Below are 16,238 nucleotides of genomic sequence, written 5' to 3'. Positions count from 1 at the left end.
AATAAGTTGATTCAAACCGACATTAAATTGATAACGTACCTTAGCTTTAACCTCACACAAATTTAAATACACCGTTTTAGTAAGTAATTTATACTAAATTTATGACTTGCCTTGCATTTTTTAAAAACAAAGAGTTCTGTTAATCTAAGCATTTGATGTTCAAAATTCAAGTCACATATAATTGCTTGGGTTATATAGTTTTCTTTTATGTTCAAAATTTCATACAATCTCAACAACTAACTAGTTTTAGCCACAGAGAAATCAGACACACAAAACAGAATCTATCAGCATTGTGAATTTGTTCTAGCTAGCAATACCAGTACTATTATCAGTAATAAGGCATTGAATCCTTAGCATACAACACGCAGCGTTGAAACCATTGCAAGTTCTTAGCATTCCGAAAAAATGGCCTCTGCAGTAGATCTACAACTGATGGCCTCTTTGATTCTTTGGTAGAAAGACAATCCAACACCAACTCCTCAAACTCTTTCGAAAACTTGTTAGCTCTATTACATTGCACGAACTTCATCTTGTCCATCAAATATCCCATTACTTTCTTCGTTTTCCCTTTCTTTTCTTCTTCATGATACTCCTCAAGCACATCTTCCAACTTATCTGGCAAACTTCTCGACCTCTCTATCTTCGTAATCAAACCCTCCAGTTCTTCGCGATGACTTATTCTTAAATTTCCATACGCTAATTCCAATGCTGCTATACCAACTAACCAGATATCAGATTTAACACTGTACTTCTCATCATTATGATCTCGAGACAATGATTCAGCTGGATTTCTATTCTCATTATCAGAATCATAAAAGTATAAATGGAATATCTCCGGTGCAGCAGCCCAATCTGCCAAAAATGATAGATCTAGAATCTGTTTCGGAAAATTCACAAACACAAGTAAATTTATTGACTAATAACACGGTTTCAACAACTTAATTTAACTAACAAATTGAAACCTTACCGGAGGTCCACCACGTTTTCTTCCTTTTAGGCCAAGGTATGGTTGATTGCCTGTTTCTGGTCTGCGTTTCAGAACGATAGGCATTTCCAGATCCGATTCGTAAATCGTTGTTGCATATCCCAATTTAATTTCGACATTCAAAACAGATCTCGGTTTGAAATTAACGTAGATACTCCCAGCACTGAAACGCTTATGAACTCGACCGGAAAAATGAAGACCAAATAAACCTAGAAGCGCTTCTTTAAGAGCAATAGCAATACAGTCCTCTGGTAATCCGTTCTGAAATCGAGTTGACAGAATGTAACGGAGCGATCCTTCTGACATATAAGGAAATGCAACACAGTATCCATATATGTATTTTTGAATACACCAGCTCTCGACGTGAATCATGTTCGAATTCCGCACCGATTGTTGCGCCAGCTTGCTTTTATAGACATCACATCCTGGTTCGATGAACTTTACGGTGGCGTATCCTGTAGGAAGGAGACGGCCTTCGATGGTGGATTCGGCGGTGTAGTAACTAGCTTTGTAGATGAAATGGAAATCGCAAATTCCGATTACTTTTTCAAGGATGTACTTTGTGCCGGTCAATGTATCAATGTAGATAGTTCCGGGCATAGGACGGTAGGCTAATTTGCCGCGGCCGCCGCCCCTGCCGCCTGTAGCCATTTTTTCCAGTGAGTTTTTTTTTTCTTGATGGGAGAATTATGAAGAAGAGGGAAGTTTACAGAGTATTTATATGATGAACAGAGTAAAAGAAATTGGAGCCAATAAGCAGTTAGAAATGGCGCGCATAACCTATTTCAGTTATCTGTTTTTTTGTTGTTTTTTTTGAGTAATTCAACTTTATATTAATTACTAAAGTGTAGAATATCTACGAAGGTGAAGTCCAATTAACACGATTGGCCTTCCGCGATTAAACAGACGCATAAAACATCAAAGCTATAACGAAACTATCCAACTATATCTGTACGATGAATTTAAAATAAGTAGCTTTGAATTATAAGGTTCTAATTCGAAGGGTTGTTCTCGCGTTGCATATGTAGACCACTTCCATTGCTATGTCTTCTTCATATCTAGTTTTCTTCTCGAATATCTTTTTGTTTCTTTTTAATCTTAAATCCTTATTATCAGTATTAATGATCCTTCATCTTTTTGGACATGTTATTAAATCTCCATTAACAAAACTCATTAATTTAATTAACTAATTTCTTTTGTTTTTGTGTCACGTGTTTTAAGTGAAATTTTTATATGCCCTTTATAAATATAAATAAATCAATTTCTTTTAAAGGTTTAATAAATTAGAATTATGATCATATCATATTTTACTAATCTACATAAAAACATAAATGTTGCACGTAGGATGACTTTAGTCTTTGATAATTATCAAAAAGGTACAAATTGTTCATAATTTTTGTGACTCGTCTTAAAGTTTAAAGACTCAAAAATCAAAACTAATATTAAAAAGTTTAATTTGGACTTATTTAAGTTGTATTTTCTTTAATATAAAATGTAAATATTCAAATAAAAATTCTCAAATCCAAACACACAGATGCCTAACAGAGGGGTGTCAACTTCTTTTCCTTCCGAATAACAAACAACTAATCGGTACTTAAAAGACATAATTAGATGGTATCTTACTTCTGACTTTTGATCTTATTTTAATTTTGCTTTTGTCTAAAAATGGGTACTTAAAAAACACTTTATAACCTTCCAAACACCTCAAACAAAAAACTACTTAAAAATCAAAAGCATATAAAAATAAGTTGATTCAAATAGACATTAAATTGATTACCTGCCTTAGCTTTAACCTCACACAAATTTAAATATACCGTTTTAGTAAGTGAACAATTACATGGTGACTTGCAATTTTTACTAAATTTATGACTTGCCTTGCATTTTTAAAAAAATAAGAGTTTTGATACTAACATTCTTCTAATCTAATTAAGCATTTGATGTTCAAAATTAAGTCACATATAATTGCTTGGATTATATAGTTTTCTTTGAAAAAAAACTTTCAAAGAAAACTAGCTCCCTTGTTCAAATAAACTAATCAATTCCTTCACTGAAAAATTATCATCACATATAATCCCAACAACTAACTAACTAGTTTTAGCCACAGAGAAATCAGACACACAAAACAGAATCTATCAGCATTGTGAATGCTAGAAAAAAATTGTTCTAGCTAACAATACCAGTAGTATTATCAGTAATAAGGCATTGGATCCTTAGCATACAACACGCGGCGTTGAAACCATTGCAAGTTCTTAGCATTCCGAAAAAATGGTCTATGCAGTAGACCACCAACTGATGGCCTCTTTGATTCTTTGGTAGAAAGACAATCCAACACCAACTCCTCAAACTCTTTCGAAAACTTGTTAATTCTATTACATTTCACTAACTTCATCTTGTCCTTCAAATATCCCATTACTTTCTTCGTTTTCCCTTTCTTTTCTTCTTCGTGATACTCCTCAAGCACATCTTCCAACTTATCTGGCAATCTTCTCGACCTCTCTATCTTACTAATCAAACCCTCCAGTTCTTCGCGATGACTTATTCTTAAATTTCCATACGCTAATTCCAATGCTGCTATACCAACTAACCAGATGTCCGATTTAAAACTGTAGTTCCCATCATTTTCAGATCGAGATGATGTTTTATTCTCATTATCAGAATCATAAAAGTTTAAATGGAATATCTCCGGTGCAGCAGCCCAATCTGGCAAAAACGATAGATCTAGAATCTGTTTCGGAAAATTCATAAACACAAATAAAATTATTGACTAATTTCAACAACTTGATTTAACTAAAAAATTGAAACCTTACCGGCGGTCCACCAAGATTTTTTCCTTTTAGGCCAAGGTATGGTTGATTGCCTGTTTCTGGTCCGCGTTTCAGAACAGTAGGAGTTTCCAGAGCCGATTCGTAAATCGTTGTTGCATATCCCAATTTGATTTCGACATTCAAAACAGATCTCGGTTTGAAATTAACGTAGATACTCCCAGCACTGAAACGCTTATGGACTCGATCGGAAAAATGAAGATCAAATAAACCTAGAAGCGCTTCTTTAAGAGCAATAGCAATACAGTCCTCTGGTAATCCGTTCTGAAATCGAGTTGACAGAATGTAACGGAGCGATCCTTCTGACATATAAGGAAATGCAACACAGTATCCATGTCTGAATTTTTGAATACGCCAGCTCTCGACGTGAATCATGTTCGAATTCCGCAGCAATTGTTCCGCCACCTTGCTTTTATAGAAATCATATCCTGGTTCGATGAACTTTACGGTGGCGTATCCTGTAGGAAGGAGACGGCCTTCGATGGTGGATTCGGCAGTGTAGTAACTAGCTTTGTAGATGAAATGGAAATCGCAAGTTCCGATTACTTTTTCGAGGATGTACTTTGTGCCGGTCAATTTATCGATGAAGATATTTCCGGGCCTAGGACGGTAGGCTAATTTGCCGCCGCTGCTGCCGCCTGTAGCCATTTTTTCAGTGAGTTTTTTTTTCTTGATGGGAGAATTATGAAGAAGAGGGAAGTTTACACAGTATTTATATGATGAACAGAGTAAAAGAAAATGGAGCCAACAAGCAGTTAGAAATGGCGCGCATAACCAATTTCAGTTATCTGTTTTTTTTTTTTTGAGTAATTCAACTTTGTATTAATTATTAAAGTATAGAATATCTACGAAGGTGAGGTCCAATTAACACGATTGGCGTTCCGCGATTAAACAAACGCATTAAACATCAAAGCTATAACGAAACTATCCAGCTATATCCGTATGATGAGTTTAGAATAAGTAGCTTTGAACTATAAGGTTCTAATTCGAAGGGTTGTTCTTGCATTGTATATGTAGACCACTTCCATTGCTATGTCTTCTCGATATCTAGTTTTCTTCTCGAATATCTTTTTTGTTTCTTTTCATCTATAAACAGTGAGTGAACTCTTCTAGAAGCGATTTAAAAATATGAGCAGGTTGCGATCTCCCTTTTGAGTCGTTGCTAATAGTATAGTTCCTCCTTGTGTAACCATTTGAGGATTCGTAACAAGATGATTCTAGAAAAAGAGCATTCCTAGAAGATATGATTTTGGACTCATTTGTCTGTTGGTCAAGGATACATTTAACGTTCATCAATCGTAATTTTCCCTGCAGCATTAATCGTAATATGAATTTGCATTATATATAACCCCATTTCTAAACATTGTACATTTCCATGGCACTCTAGGATAGTCAACAAGCAGTTAATAGTAAATAGTCCTAATGGTACTTCTGCAGGGGTCTTTGGCGTTTTCTTTTTCTTTTCTTTTTAATCGTCACTTTTAGCATATCAAGAATAAATAATATTTCTCTCCATAATTTACCTTAATAGTAATTATCTGTTCTCCAAGATCTAAACTTAAAACATTAACAAAATCCTAGAAGATGAAGAAGCTAGAAATGTAATTCCCCTTTTCAGCAATGAAGTGTTTAAAAACATGAACTACTACAGTATGACATTTCTATGTAACAATATGCTCTTTTTTCTGATCTTGATCTTCCACGAATCGTTCATCATCAGATATCAGCAATAAGCCATTGGATTCTTTGCATACAACACGCGGCGTTGAAACCATTGCAAGTTCTTAGCATTCCGGAAAAATGGTCTCTGCAGTAGATCTCCAACTGATGGCCTCTTTGATTCTTTGCTAGAAAGACAATCCAACACCAACTCCTCAAACTCTTTCGAAAACTTTCTTTTACCTTTCACATACTTCAGTTTGTCGTTAAAATACACCACAGCTTTCTTCATTTTCCCTTTCCCTTTCCCTTTCCCTTCTTCTACATTAATCTCCTCAAGCACATCTTCCAACTTATCCGGCAATCTCCTCGACCTCTTTATCTTCTTGATCATTGCCTCAAAATCTTCGCGATCGCTTATCCTTAAATTTCCATATGCTAATTCCAACGCTGCTACACCGACTAACCATATATCGGAATGAACAGTGTGGGCATTATCATCTTGATATAGAGGTGATGGAACTTGACTTAGTTCCTCCTCATATTTCGAATAGAACACCTCCGGTGCAGCAGCCCACTTGTACAACTCGCCTAGTTCTAGATTCTGTTGAAAATTCATAAACACAAATAAAATTATCGACTTATAACACAATTTCAACACCTTAATTTAACTAACAAATTATTTATTACCGGGATTCCACCAGGATTTTTCGGTAGAATGGCAACAGTTGAGTCAAGGCCAAGTTCTGTTCCGTGACTAACAAAAAGAGGAGATTCCAACTCTGAATCGTAAATCGTTGCTGCAAATCCCAATTTGATTTCTACATTCGATTTGAAATTAACATAGATATTCCCAGCACTGAAACGCTTATGAACCAGACCCGAAAAATGAAGATCAAACAAACCTAGAAGCGCTTGTTTAAGAGCAATAGCAATACAATCCTCTGGTAATCCGTTGTGAAATCGAGTTGACAGAATGTAACGGAGCGATCCTTCTGACATATAAGGCAATGCAACACAAAATCCTTGCCTGAATCTCTGAATAAGCCATTTATCGAAGTTAATAATATTCGAATTACGGATTGATTGTCCGGCCAGCTTGCTCTGACGAATTTCTTGTCCAGGTCGGATGAACTTGACAGTGGCATAACCGGAAGGAAGGAAACTGTCGTGTTCGATCCAATCGGGTGTGTAGTAACTAGCTTTGTAGATCACATCCAAAAGATTGTAGTTGTGTGTAGGCCGCAGTTGGACGCATTTTCCGATTATTTCTAGGAGAACGTACCTAGTGCCGACGTTTTGATCGATGAAGACCTTTCCGAGTCCTGGATCGTAGGTGAATTCGGGTATGGACTTTTTCCGGGGGGCGTAATGGCGGCGGTATTCAGCCAAATATTCCAGGCTTGCTGCTATTTTTTGTTGAAGATCCATAATGATTCATGAAGAAGAAGAGGGAAGTTAACAGAGTATTTATATGATGAAAAAGCCGTTACAAAACTATTTTTCACCTTTTTTCTTTCTTTTTCTTAAATTTTATAAAGAATCGGAACTAAGCGTAAAATTATTATAAAGTAGATAAGTATTGTTAGATATTCCATAATAGTATAGTAGACGACTATTGTTGAACGGAGAGAGTACTGAATATGACGAAGAAATTACTAATATTGAGGTTAGTTATGGTTGAATTAATTTTTTTTACCAACACTTAAAATATTAATAATATCAAAGTTAATATGTATTATTTTATTCAATACGTTCTACCAAATGTCTGATAAATATTATGAGGTGTTGTTCAATTGTTTCACAAGGTGATTTTCCTAGCTAATCCAAATAATTTTCCCTTAACTGAGACCTTTTTTTATTTTTTTAAAAATATTTTATTTACTTTATTATTATGATTAATTGTATTTTTTTTACGTAATTTTTAAATATATAAATTTTATTTTAAATTTTTTTAAAGATTATCTATCTGGATTCATGGGTAAAATTAAAAATTTAACTCTTGAAATTTAAATGATGTCATATAAATTGGGACAATGAAAATTGTACATTAGTAGTAATATTAATTCTTCCTAAATAGCTAAGAGGGAGTGTTGAAAATTTTGAGTTTTGAATTCACAAGTTGTAATATGAATTAATTTGTGATATGTTATACCCATGTCCAAACAATTAAACATATATTTGTAGTTATGGTAGACAGTTAGTACAAACTAGTGGGAGAAACACAATAATCATATAGAGGATATTCAATATTTGTATTGGAGTTTGAGTTCTAACTATTTCGAATTCGTATTGTGTAGGGTGCCGTTCAAGTGGTTAGTTAGTTAGATTAGCTGACATTTGGATTTTATATAAACAGATCAATGTGCAGTCACTAGTCCAGATAACACAAAATGGACACCGTCTCTTTGATGTTACTGTGCATATTCTGTTAGATGAAACGTGGAGAACTACAATGAATAATGCTCGAGCATACACTCGGTTACTACGATTCAACTACAAAAAACAGATTAGATTTGAGAAAAGAATCATCCATTCATATTTCAATTATTGAATCATTTACATAATTCGAACATAAAACTTGAATTTCTACTTATATTCCTACATTTTTAAGGGGTACTCAGATAAAATATTAGCTCTAGAGTCATTAATTTGAACATAAACTTTGAAATAGTAGGATTCCAACATAGCCCAATTTCATCACCAACACCCAATCCGCGATCATTGATCAATGTCATGCACGATAGAGAGTATTCATCACTACGCAGCTTCCTAAGAGTAAAACTTACATCTTCGTATTTCTTCTCTGTTACATCCCACAAGCCAACGTGCTCCGCATTCCCGTTCACCAAACCTTTGTCTATGTACATGGACTAATTAATGTGCATATTTTGTTAGTTGAACTACAATGACTAATGCTAGAGCATACACTTGGTTACTATAATTCAACTACAAAGAAAATTCAGATAAGTAGAATCGAGGTTTCAAGAACGATACAAAAAGAACTTTTGGAGATCAAACAGCTCGAGTTATCACAAGACATTCAAGATTGTATAACCATATATTGAAGCACAACATCTCATCGAATAACAGAAATGTCAGCCAATCTTTTCTTGCAAATACAAGAACACATTAACAAAGAAAATTCTTGAATCATTTACAGAATTTCAACATAAAACTTGGAAAAACAAGTAGAGAAAAACAGACAATCATCGTAGCCAGATATTCATACTCGATTTTACAAAGCTATGCTCCTATTTCTTGAAACAGTTTACAGAATTTGAACATAATATCCCAATTTCTACAAATGAATCAGCCGTCTTCTTTGACTATGAAGTAATTTGAACATAAAATTTGAAGATCTAGGATCCCAAAACAGCCCAATTTCATCACCGACGCCCAATTTATTATTGTTGAACAATTCATTGCACGAAAGAACACAATCATCGTTGCACAAATTCCATAAGTAACAGGTGTTAGGACCGAAAATAAGCAGGTGAATACACGGAAGCTAGCAATGCAAACCTCGAAAGACCACGAGTAAGAAGACAACGAGAAATATACCAAAAGACACAAAGATTTAACGTGGTTCGGTCAATCGACCTACGTCCACAAAGGAGATGAACAATCCACTATAAATATGAGAGTACAAAATACAGAGAGAAACAACCTCAACCAATTCACTCGGAATACATGGGAGGTTCACACAAGTGATAACGTATCAAGTCTGTGACCCACAAATTCTCCCTCTAACCAAAACTCTCAAAACCCTTAAGATTACATTGTGAATGCTAATTAAGTTAGAAGGAACATGCCTCTATTTATAGAGTCTTAAACCTTTTCCTACCAGAAAAAGGATTAGTCAATCCAAAACTTTTTCCTAAAAGGAAAACCTATTTATGGTAAGAAATTTAGGGCAAATAAAACCCAACAACACGCTCACCTTCATACTTCTTAGGAGCATTATCCTTAGTTACATCCACACTTGAACATACACCCCGCACCCGTTCACAAGAATTTTGGCCATGTCCAGTGTCCAGTATCGCAGAATGTACTCAAACCTCTCGATATATGGATTCAACAGGGCTCCTGCCTCAATCTCATAGTGTTGGGAATTAAACACACAACACACACAAATAATCTAGAGAAAAGAGAAACAGAACACAAACGGGACACACAAGAATTTAACGTGGTTCGGTTTCCCTACTCCACGACTGTAACAGGAGGATTTTATTTCACTTGTGCTGCTATGGAATTACAAATACAAGGATCATATTTATAGGAAAGCCAAATGGTTAACCTAGGGTTTCAGTAATGGGTCGGGCCGGCTCACAAGCCTCCACAAAGCCCAACAATCTCCCACTTGGAGGCTTGAAGAATTTCAACTGTCATCCACTTAGAACACTTGTATGTCTAGTAATCTTTTTCAACTCTCTCCTGCTACAGCGGCCTTCTCATCAGTCAACTGAAAGGCCCGTTGAAGCTCCCCGAAGCTTCAACACATCAGTCACGGCTGAAACTGCCCTTGACTCGTCCTCGGTCCCTACCGGCTCCCACTTGAGACACGAACTGCCGGATCCTAGAACTCCCTGAGAACAAACACTCTCCATACTCAGCAAGAAATTTTCTGGAGACGTATCAACAGCTGGAATACTGGTTCTCTTGACCCACTGTCTTCTAGGAGCCTTGGCTGAAGCACGGCCGGTGCTCCCACTGCCACAAACGCCTCTGACTGGTCTTCCTGAACCTTTCCTTGCTCGTTCATCCTGAATCTGACCTGTGGCTCTGGGTTTCTTTCTTGCAAAGACAACCTTCTTCTGCCCACGAGATTCTGTGAACCGGACTTTGTTTTTCTTCTGAACTGGGACGGTCACTCCCTCAGACGGTAATCCGACAATATACAACGATCCTCTTTTTGTTCCACGAGCCATGACAAGATTGCCCCTCACGACCTTCCACTGCCCATTTCCGAACTTCACATGATGTCCCTGTTCATCCAACTGCCTAACAGAAATCAAACTTTTCGTCAAGCTTGGAACAACTCTGACATCCTTCAAGGTCCAGAAACCGACTGGCGTCTTCAGCACCATGTCACCCATGCCCGTAACATCAAGAGCTCTATCGTCTGCAAGCCTTACCTTTCCAAAGTCTCCAATAACCAGATTCTGCAATGCTTCACTGCTGTGGGTAGCGTGAAAAGAAGCACCAGAATCCATGACCCAGGAATCCACATTGCTCTCCGCGCAACAGATAAACAAATCCTCGTTGACGCTGTCTTCTGCAATGTTGACTTGTTTGTCTTTCTGGCATTGATTCCTGAAATGCCCCACCTCCTTGCAGTTCCAACATGTTACACCTGAGCCATCCCGAGCCTTCGACTGACTCCTTCTTCGGTTCCTGCTCCCACTACCTCTGTTATTTCCTCTGCCTCTGACGACGTTTAGCATATCACCTGATGATTCTCCAGAACTCCTTCTTCTGACATCCTCGCCAAGAACGAGATCACGAATCTTCTCAAAGGTGAATCCATTAGGTCCCACTGAACTGGCAACTGCTGTAACCGTTCCGGACCAACTGTCAGGCAATGATGATAACAGTAGTAAAGCTTGAACTTCATCATCGAACTTAATGCCAACTGACAAAAGTCTGGCTAAGATCGAATTCAATGAGTTGATGTGCTCGGTAACTGAACTGCCTTCCTTCATCTTTGTGTTCACCAACTCTCTAATCAGAAAAATTTTGTTTGCTGCAGATGGCTTCTCGTACATGTTAGACAAGGCTTCCAAGATGCCTTTCGCTGTCTTCTCCTTAAGAATGTTGAACGCAACATTCTTGGTCAACGAGAGTCGGATAACTGACATAGCTTTCCGATCCAAAACTGCCCACTCTGCATCAGACAATTTTCCTTGCTTGTCACCCAACACTACGTCCAAATCTTTCTGAACCAGCAAATCTTCAATCTGCATCTTCCACCAACTGAAATCTGTACCATCGAACTTCTCAATTCGGAACTTCCCATCTTCTGCCATCTCAAAGGACTTCGGCAATTCCCTTAACGGCGTCTACAGACAGCGGGCGGCGATTTGGACGATGCTCACGATCTGGACGCTCGCGGCTGGATCTGAGGCTCCTCGACGCGGCGGCCAACGGAACGGCGCGACGGACAGCACACGGACGACGGCTGTTCGCACCCTGCGCGGTTCTCCTAGCCGGCTGCTGCTTGAGGTTACCCACACGGTAACGGCGGCTACTCCTCCCTGCACACAGTTCTTCACACAAGAACCCTAGGTGACAATTTCTCACAGTTTGTGTTACAATGTTGTTGAAACCTCGCTCTGATACCGCTTGTTGGGAATTAAACACACAACACACACAAATAATCTAGAGAAAAGAGAAACGGAACACAAACGGGACACACAAGAATTTAACGTGGTTCGGTTTCCCTACTCCACGACTGTAACAGGAGGATTTTATTTCACTTGTGCTGCTATGGAATTACAAATACAAGGATCATATTTATAGGAAAGCCAAATGGTTAACCTAGGGTTTCAGTAATGGGTCGGGCCGGCTCACAAGCCTCCACAAAGCCCAACACATAGCTGGTAATCTTTATCTTGATCTGCCATGGGTTTTTCAGATCGATTTTGGGGGGAGGATATATATCCCTAATCTCAATTAGCTCTCGAGTCACTACGTATGGAGTGTTGTTACGTTTGCAAGCTTCTTCTTCTTCTTTTGATGGAAAGAAATTGTAAAAGAAGGTCTTCTTAAGGCTACGCAAAGGTTTTACAAGAGCATATACTTCCTTTTCACTCATTTTGTCGACGATCAACAATTTTAGTCGGAAATTGAAGAAGAAGAAGAAAAAAGAGGGAAATTTATAGGATAAACAGAGGCCGTTAAAAATGGCGGGGCATAACCACTTTTCAGTTTTTTTTTTCTTCCTTTTTTCGCTTTCACTCTTTCTAAATTATTTTTTTATGCTGGAACTGAATTATTTTTTTAATCATCAACAATGTTATGGTTTGTATTAAATAATAAGAATAATATTCAATATCATGAATTAGTAATGTTGAAATTCCTAGAGATTAATTATGATTGAATTAACTTTTTTTTTATCAACAACTGTATGATTTGTGTTAAATGAACAAAATTAGTAGTGAATACGATATATTAGAATTGAAATAGTAAATCTACTTCTACTAAACTACAAGGTTCATTTCGGTCAAATATGTGTTGAATTTAGAATATAAGACATATTATGTTCATCTCAATTTAGGTACTAATATATTTAAAACGGAAAAATATCATATTTGTCTTTATATTCTCAAAAAAGCGTTATATTTGTCATTCGTCATATTTTTTTTTATATATATTTGATCATGTCATCCAACTTAAGACACATATTTTCAATTGGACTATTACATGTTACGCTAACCTTTTTATCATCTGATATTTTAATCTTGAATAGTTAAAATTAGCTTTTCCGTCGTATCATAAAATCTAGTGGTTATATTATTTTTTCTTTCTTTTTTTAAAAATGACATTTTCTTTTGAGTCGAAACTCCTAGCTTTTTTAGTAAATTTCGTTGATTTTCTACATTTTATAAACAAAAAATTTCACTAGAGATACAATTTCAAACATGGTTGAGGTTGGATAAAATTGTTGAACTCAGAGTTTAAAAAATTTTGGATTCTAAAATCCTGCAAACTAGAAACATCTAACTTAAGTACAAGTCTTGGGTTTTATCGTCACTTATTTCATGTTTAATTTGACGTATAAATTATTTTTAAAATACATATTTGTTTCAATTTATTTATCCTGCAACCAAAAAAAAAAATTAATAATAATAAGCTCTTTTAATTCTGCGACAAATTATTGTCATAAAAATATATAGTGACAATTGAATTAATGTCATTGTATCCAGAATCACTACAGCCTTAAGCGACATAAATAAAGAGTGTTGATTGTAAAACTTATATTTATTTCTACAACTAAATATAATATATCATCGATTATAGTATCGTTGCTAAATCCTTTATTTGTTATTTGTCATCTTTCCTACAAAGATGGTTGAGGCAAAAGGTATGAAATGTTAGATACCCCTTAACTATCATCGTTTTTCATGCCTAAAAAAATCCTCCTCCTATAATAATACAAGGGGATCACACAGACTAAATTAAAAATCATAATTAATATTCCAATTTCATAATCAAATCTTCAACTAATGAAAGAGTAATACTAACATAAAAGACTATGGTATGTTGTTTTTGGTCCTAAATTCTACGAGAAAGTAATTTGAACATAAAATTTGAACATCTCGGATCCCAAAACAGTCCAATTTCATCACCGACCCTCAATCTGTTATTGTTGAACAATTCAATGCACGAAAGAGCATAGTCATCGTTGCACAGCTTCCATAAGTAAACACGCTCACCTTCATACTTGTTAGGAGCATTATCCTCCGTTACATCCCACACTTGAACATACACACCGCACCCGTTCACCAAAATTTTGGCGAGGTCCAATGTCCAGTACCGAATAATGTACTCAAACGTCTCGATATATGGAATCAAGAGGGCTCCTGCCTCAACTTCATAACTGGTAATCTTTATCTTGATCTGCCATGGGTTTTGTAGATCGATTTTGGGGGAGGATACATTCCCTAATCTCAATTAGTTCTCGAGTCACTACATATGGAGTGTTGTTACGTTTGCAAGCTTCTTCTTCTTCTTTTGATGGAAAAAAATTGTAAAAAAAGGTCTTCTTAATGCTAAGGAATATCTTTTGATCAGACATTGAAAACTGCGCATAGACTCCAAAAATAGTACGCACAGAGAGAGGGGCAAGAAAGCTTGAATTTATAAGAGTAAACTCTTAAGAAATTAGGTTTTAAATTATATTTTCCTACTTTGAGAGGGAAACAGAAAAAAATAATCCTTATTTTTGGTGTGAAATTTTTAAAATTATTCTATTTATTCCAATTTGTTTGTATTTTGACTTAGTATGGAATTTAAGAAGATATAGAAAAATTTTAAATCTCACAGTCTTAATTGGCATTTGACTAAAAATCCTGAATTAGATTTCAAAAAAATTGTGTTCAACTTTTATTTTACCATAAATTAGATTGTCTTTACAAAAAACCCTTATTTACACTGGTTCTCGAGTTGCTAACCATGGTGTGTGTTAGGTCTAAGACCTAATTTCGAATGATATCATAGCAGAACCTATCTCACCCGATGTTGGAACCCCCCAAATAAAAAATTGTCCACGCACCAAATGCTAAGCATTGAACGTGAGGTGGGGTGTTAAAGAATTACAAAAGTCCTACATCGGTGGTTACTGAGATGGATGGACTCTTTATAAGGTTTGGGCAATCCTCCTCCCTTTGAGCTAGCTTTTGGTGTGTGAGTTAGACTTAAAAGACCTAATTAACAGTAACAACTTATTGCTATAATTGCCTCAAAAAACAGTATGTCATTTCTGATGGAGAAGATTTCTGACATGTTAATATGTTGATCTTTTACTTGGTATCAAGAAGAGCATTCTATGGTATTGTCATCACGATGTTAAATCGTGCAAATAAGAAATTCGACTGCCAGGAGATGAGTTTTTACTTACAGCGGTCAAATGCAGGTACTTGCACAGCAGTTCCCTTCTGTTAGCAATTAGTTAGTTGATATTAATCAAGTGGTTAGTTAGTTGTGTCTGTTAAATTAGCTGACTATGTAAACCGATTAGTGGACTATCTACGATAATTGATCAATGCCATGCACGATAGAGAGTAGTCATCACTACACAGCTTCCTAAAAGTAAAACTTACATCTTCATACCTATTAGTCCTGCCATACTTTTCCTCTGTTACATCCCACACTCCAACACCTAATTCGCGATCATAGATCACTCAACTATGACTTCTTTGCAAAAGTCACTCAATCTATTTAATTATTTTTTCATTAAAATTAGTGACATGGACTTTTAATTATTAACCAAAATTTTAAGAATAAAATATATATATCCATTTAAACCGTCTAATGACCCGCCTATTTAATCCAACCCGCTAAAAATATATACAATGAATAATGCTAGCGCATACACTTGCAAGTAAAAGAAAAAACAGAAGAGGTGAATGTTTATGTGATTGTTGTAAGAAGGAAATAAAACAGTTTGAACTATCACATCTTTGCTCAAAATTGGAACTCATCTCTTTTCTTGCAAATAAATACAAGTATCCAGTCATTCCAAGCACAATTCGTTAAAAAGAATCCTCCATCATATTCATATCTCAATTCTTCAATCATTTACAAACTTGAACACTAAACTTGAGTTTCTACATGCCCCTAATCAATCAATATTACAGGTAAACACCAGCCTAATGAGAATAAATGCTGGTAATCTAGGATCCCAAAATAGAGCAATTTCATCACCAACACCTAGTCCTCTATCATTGAGCAATTCCACAATCGTTAGAGAATAGACATTATTAGGGAGCTTCCTAAAACTAATAGTTTCACCTTCATACTTCTTACGGTAATTTCGTCCCCATTATATTCAACACACGAACATGCTCCACATACCCGTTCACCAAACTTTTGGCCTTGTTCAATTTCCAAACGTCTCAAAAGATGAAATCTCCAGTTGACCTTGAACAATATTTTGAGCGGGTGATGTGCCTTACTTTACTCAGATCAAATATCATGACAGGGCCGGTCTCTATTAGTCAGTACCTCAAATGTCTTCTTCCTACAAACCTTTGAAATTAATTTGAATA

General features: G+C 36.0%; 3 protein-coding genes and 2 pseudogenes across 3 annotated transcripts; all 5 read right to left on the bottom strand.

Annotated features, from left to right (window-relative positions):
• Nucleotides 1-236: 236 nt before the first annotated feature.
• On the bottom strand, nucleotides 237-1,649 carry LOC114077216 (serine/threonine-protein kinase BLUS1-like). The gene is made up of 2 exons (XM_027916927.1): nucleotides 968-1,649; nucleotides 237-877 (listed from the first exon to the last, which is right to left on the bottom strand). Exons 1-2 carry the CDS (start codon nucleotides 1,634-1,636, stop codon nucleotides 329-331), a joined length of 1,218 nt encoding a protein of 405 aa, XP_027772728.1. The 5' UTR covers nucleotides 1,637-1,649; the 3' UTR covers nucleotides 237-328.
• Nucleotides 1,650-3,065: 1,416 nt separating this feature from the next.
• Nucleotides 3,066-4,455, bottom strand: LOC114077219 (serine/threonine-protein kinase BLUS1-like). The gene is made up of 2 exons (XM_027916931.1): nucleotides 3,793-4,455; nucleotides 3,066-3,710 (listed from the first exon to the last, which is right to left on the bottom strand). Exons 1-2 carry the CDS (start codon nucleotides 4,453-4,455, stop codon nucleotides 3,174-3,176), a joined length of 1,200 nt encoding a protein of 399 aa, XP_027772732.1. The 3' UTR covers nucleotides 3,066-3,173.
• Nucleotides 4,456-5,392: 937 nt separating this feature from the next.
• LOC114077215 (serine/threonine-protein kinase BLUS1-like) lies at nucleotides 5,393-6,897 on the bottom strand. The gene is made up of 2 exons (XM_027916922.1): nucleotides 6,157-6,897; nucleotides 5,393-6,070 (listed from the first exon to the last, which is right to left on the bottom strand). Exons 1-2 carry the CDS (start codon nucleotides 6,895-6,897, stop codon nucleotides 5,531-5,533), a joined length of 1,281 nt encoding a protein of 426 aa, XP_027772723.1. The 3' UTR covers nucleotides 5,393-5,530.
• Nucleotides 6,898-8,767: 1,870 nt separating this feature from the next.
• Nucleotides 8,768-12,283, bottom strand: LOC107019738 (annotated as a pseudogene).
• Nucleotides 12,284-13,743: 1,460 nt separating this feature from the next.
• On the bottom strand, nucleotides 13,744-14,266 carry LOC114077209 (annotated as a pseudogene).
• Between the last annotated feature and the right edge of the window lie 1,972 nt (nucleotides 14,267-16,238).

This window comes from Solanum pennellii, chromosome 5, assembly GCF_001406875.1.
Source record: "Solanum pennellii chromosome 5, SPENNV200".
In the NCBI taxonomy this organism is placed as follows: domain Eukaryota; kingdom Viridiplantae; phylum Streptophyta; class Magnoliopsida; order Solanales; family Solanaceae; genus Solanum; species Solanum pennellii.
Note: the sequence above shows the minus strand (reverse complement) of the source record. Positions and strands in the feature narration are given on the sequence as shown.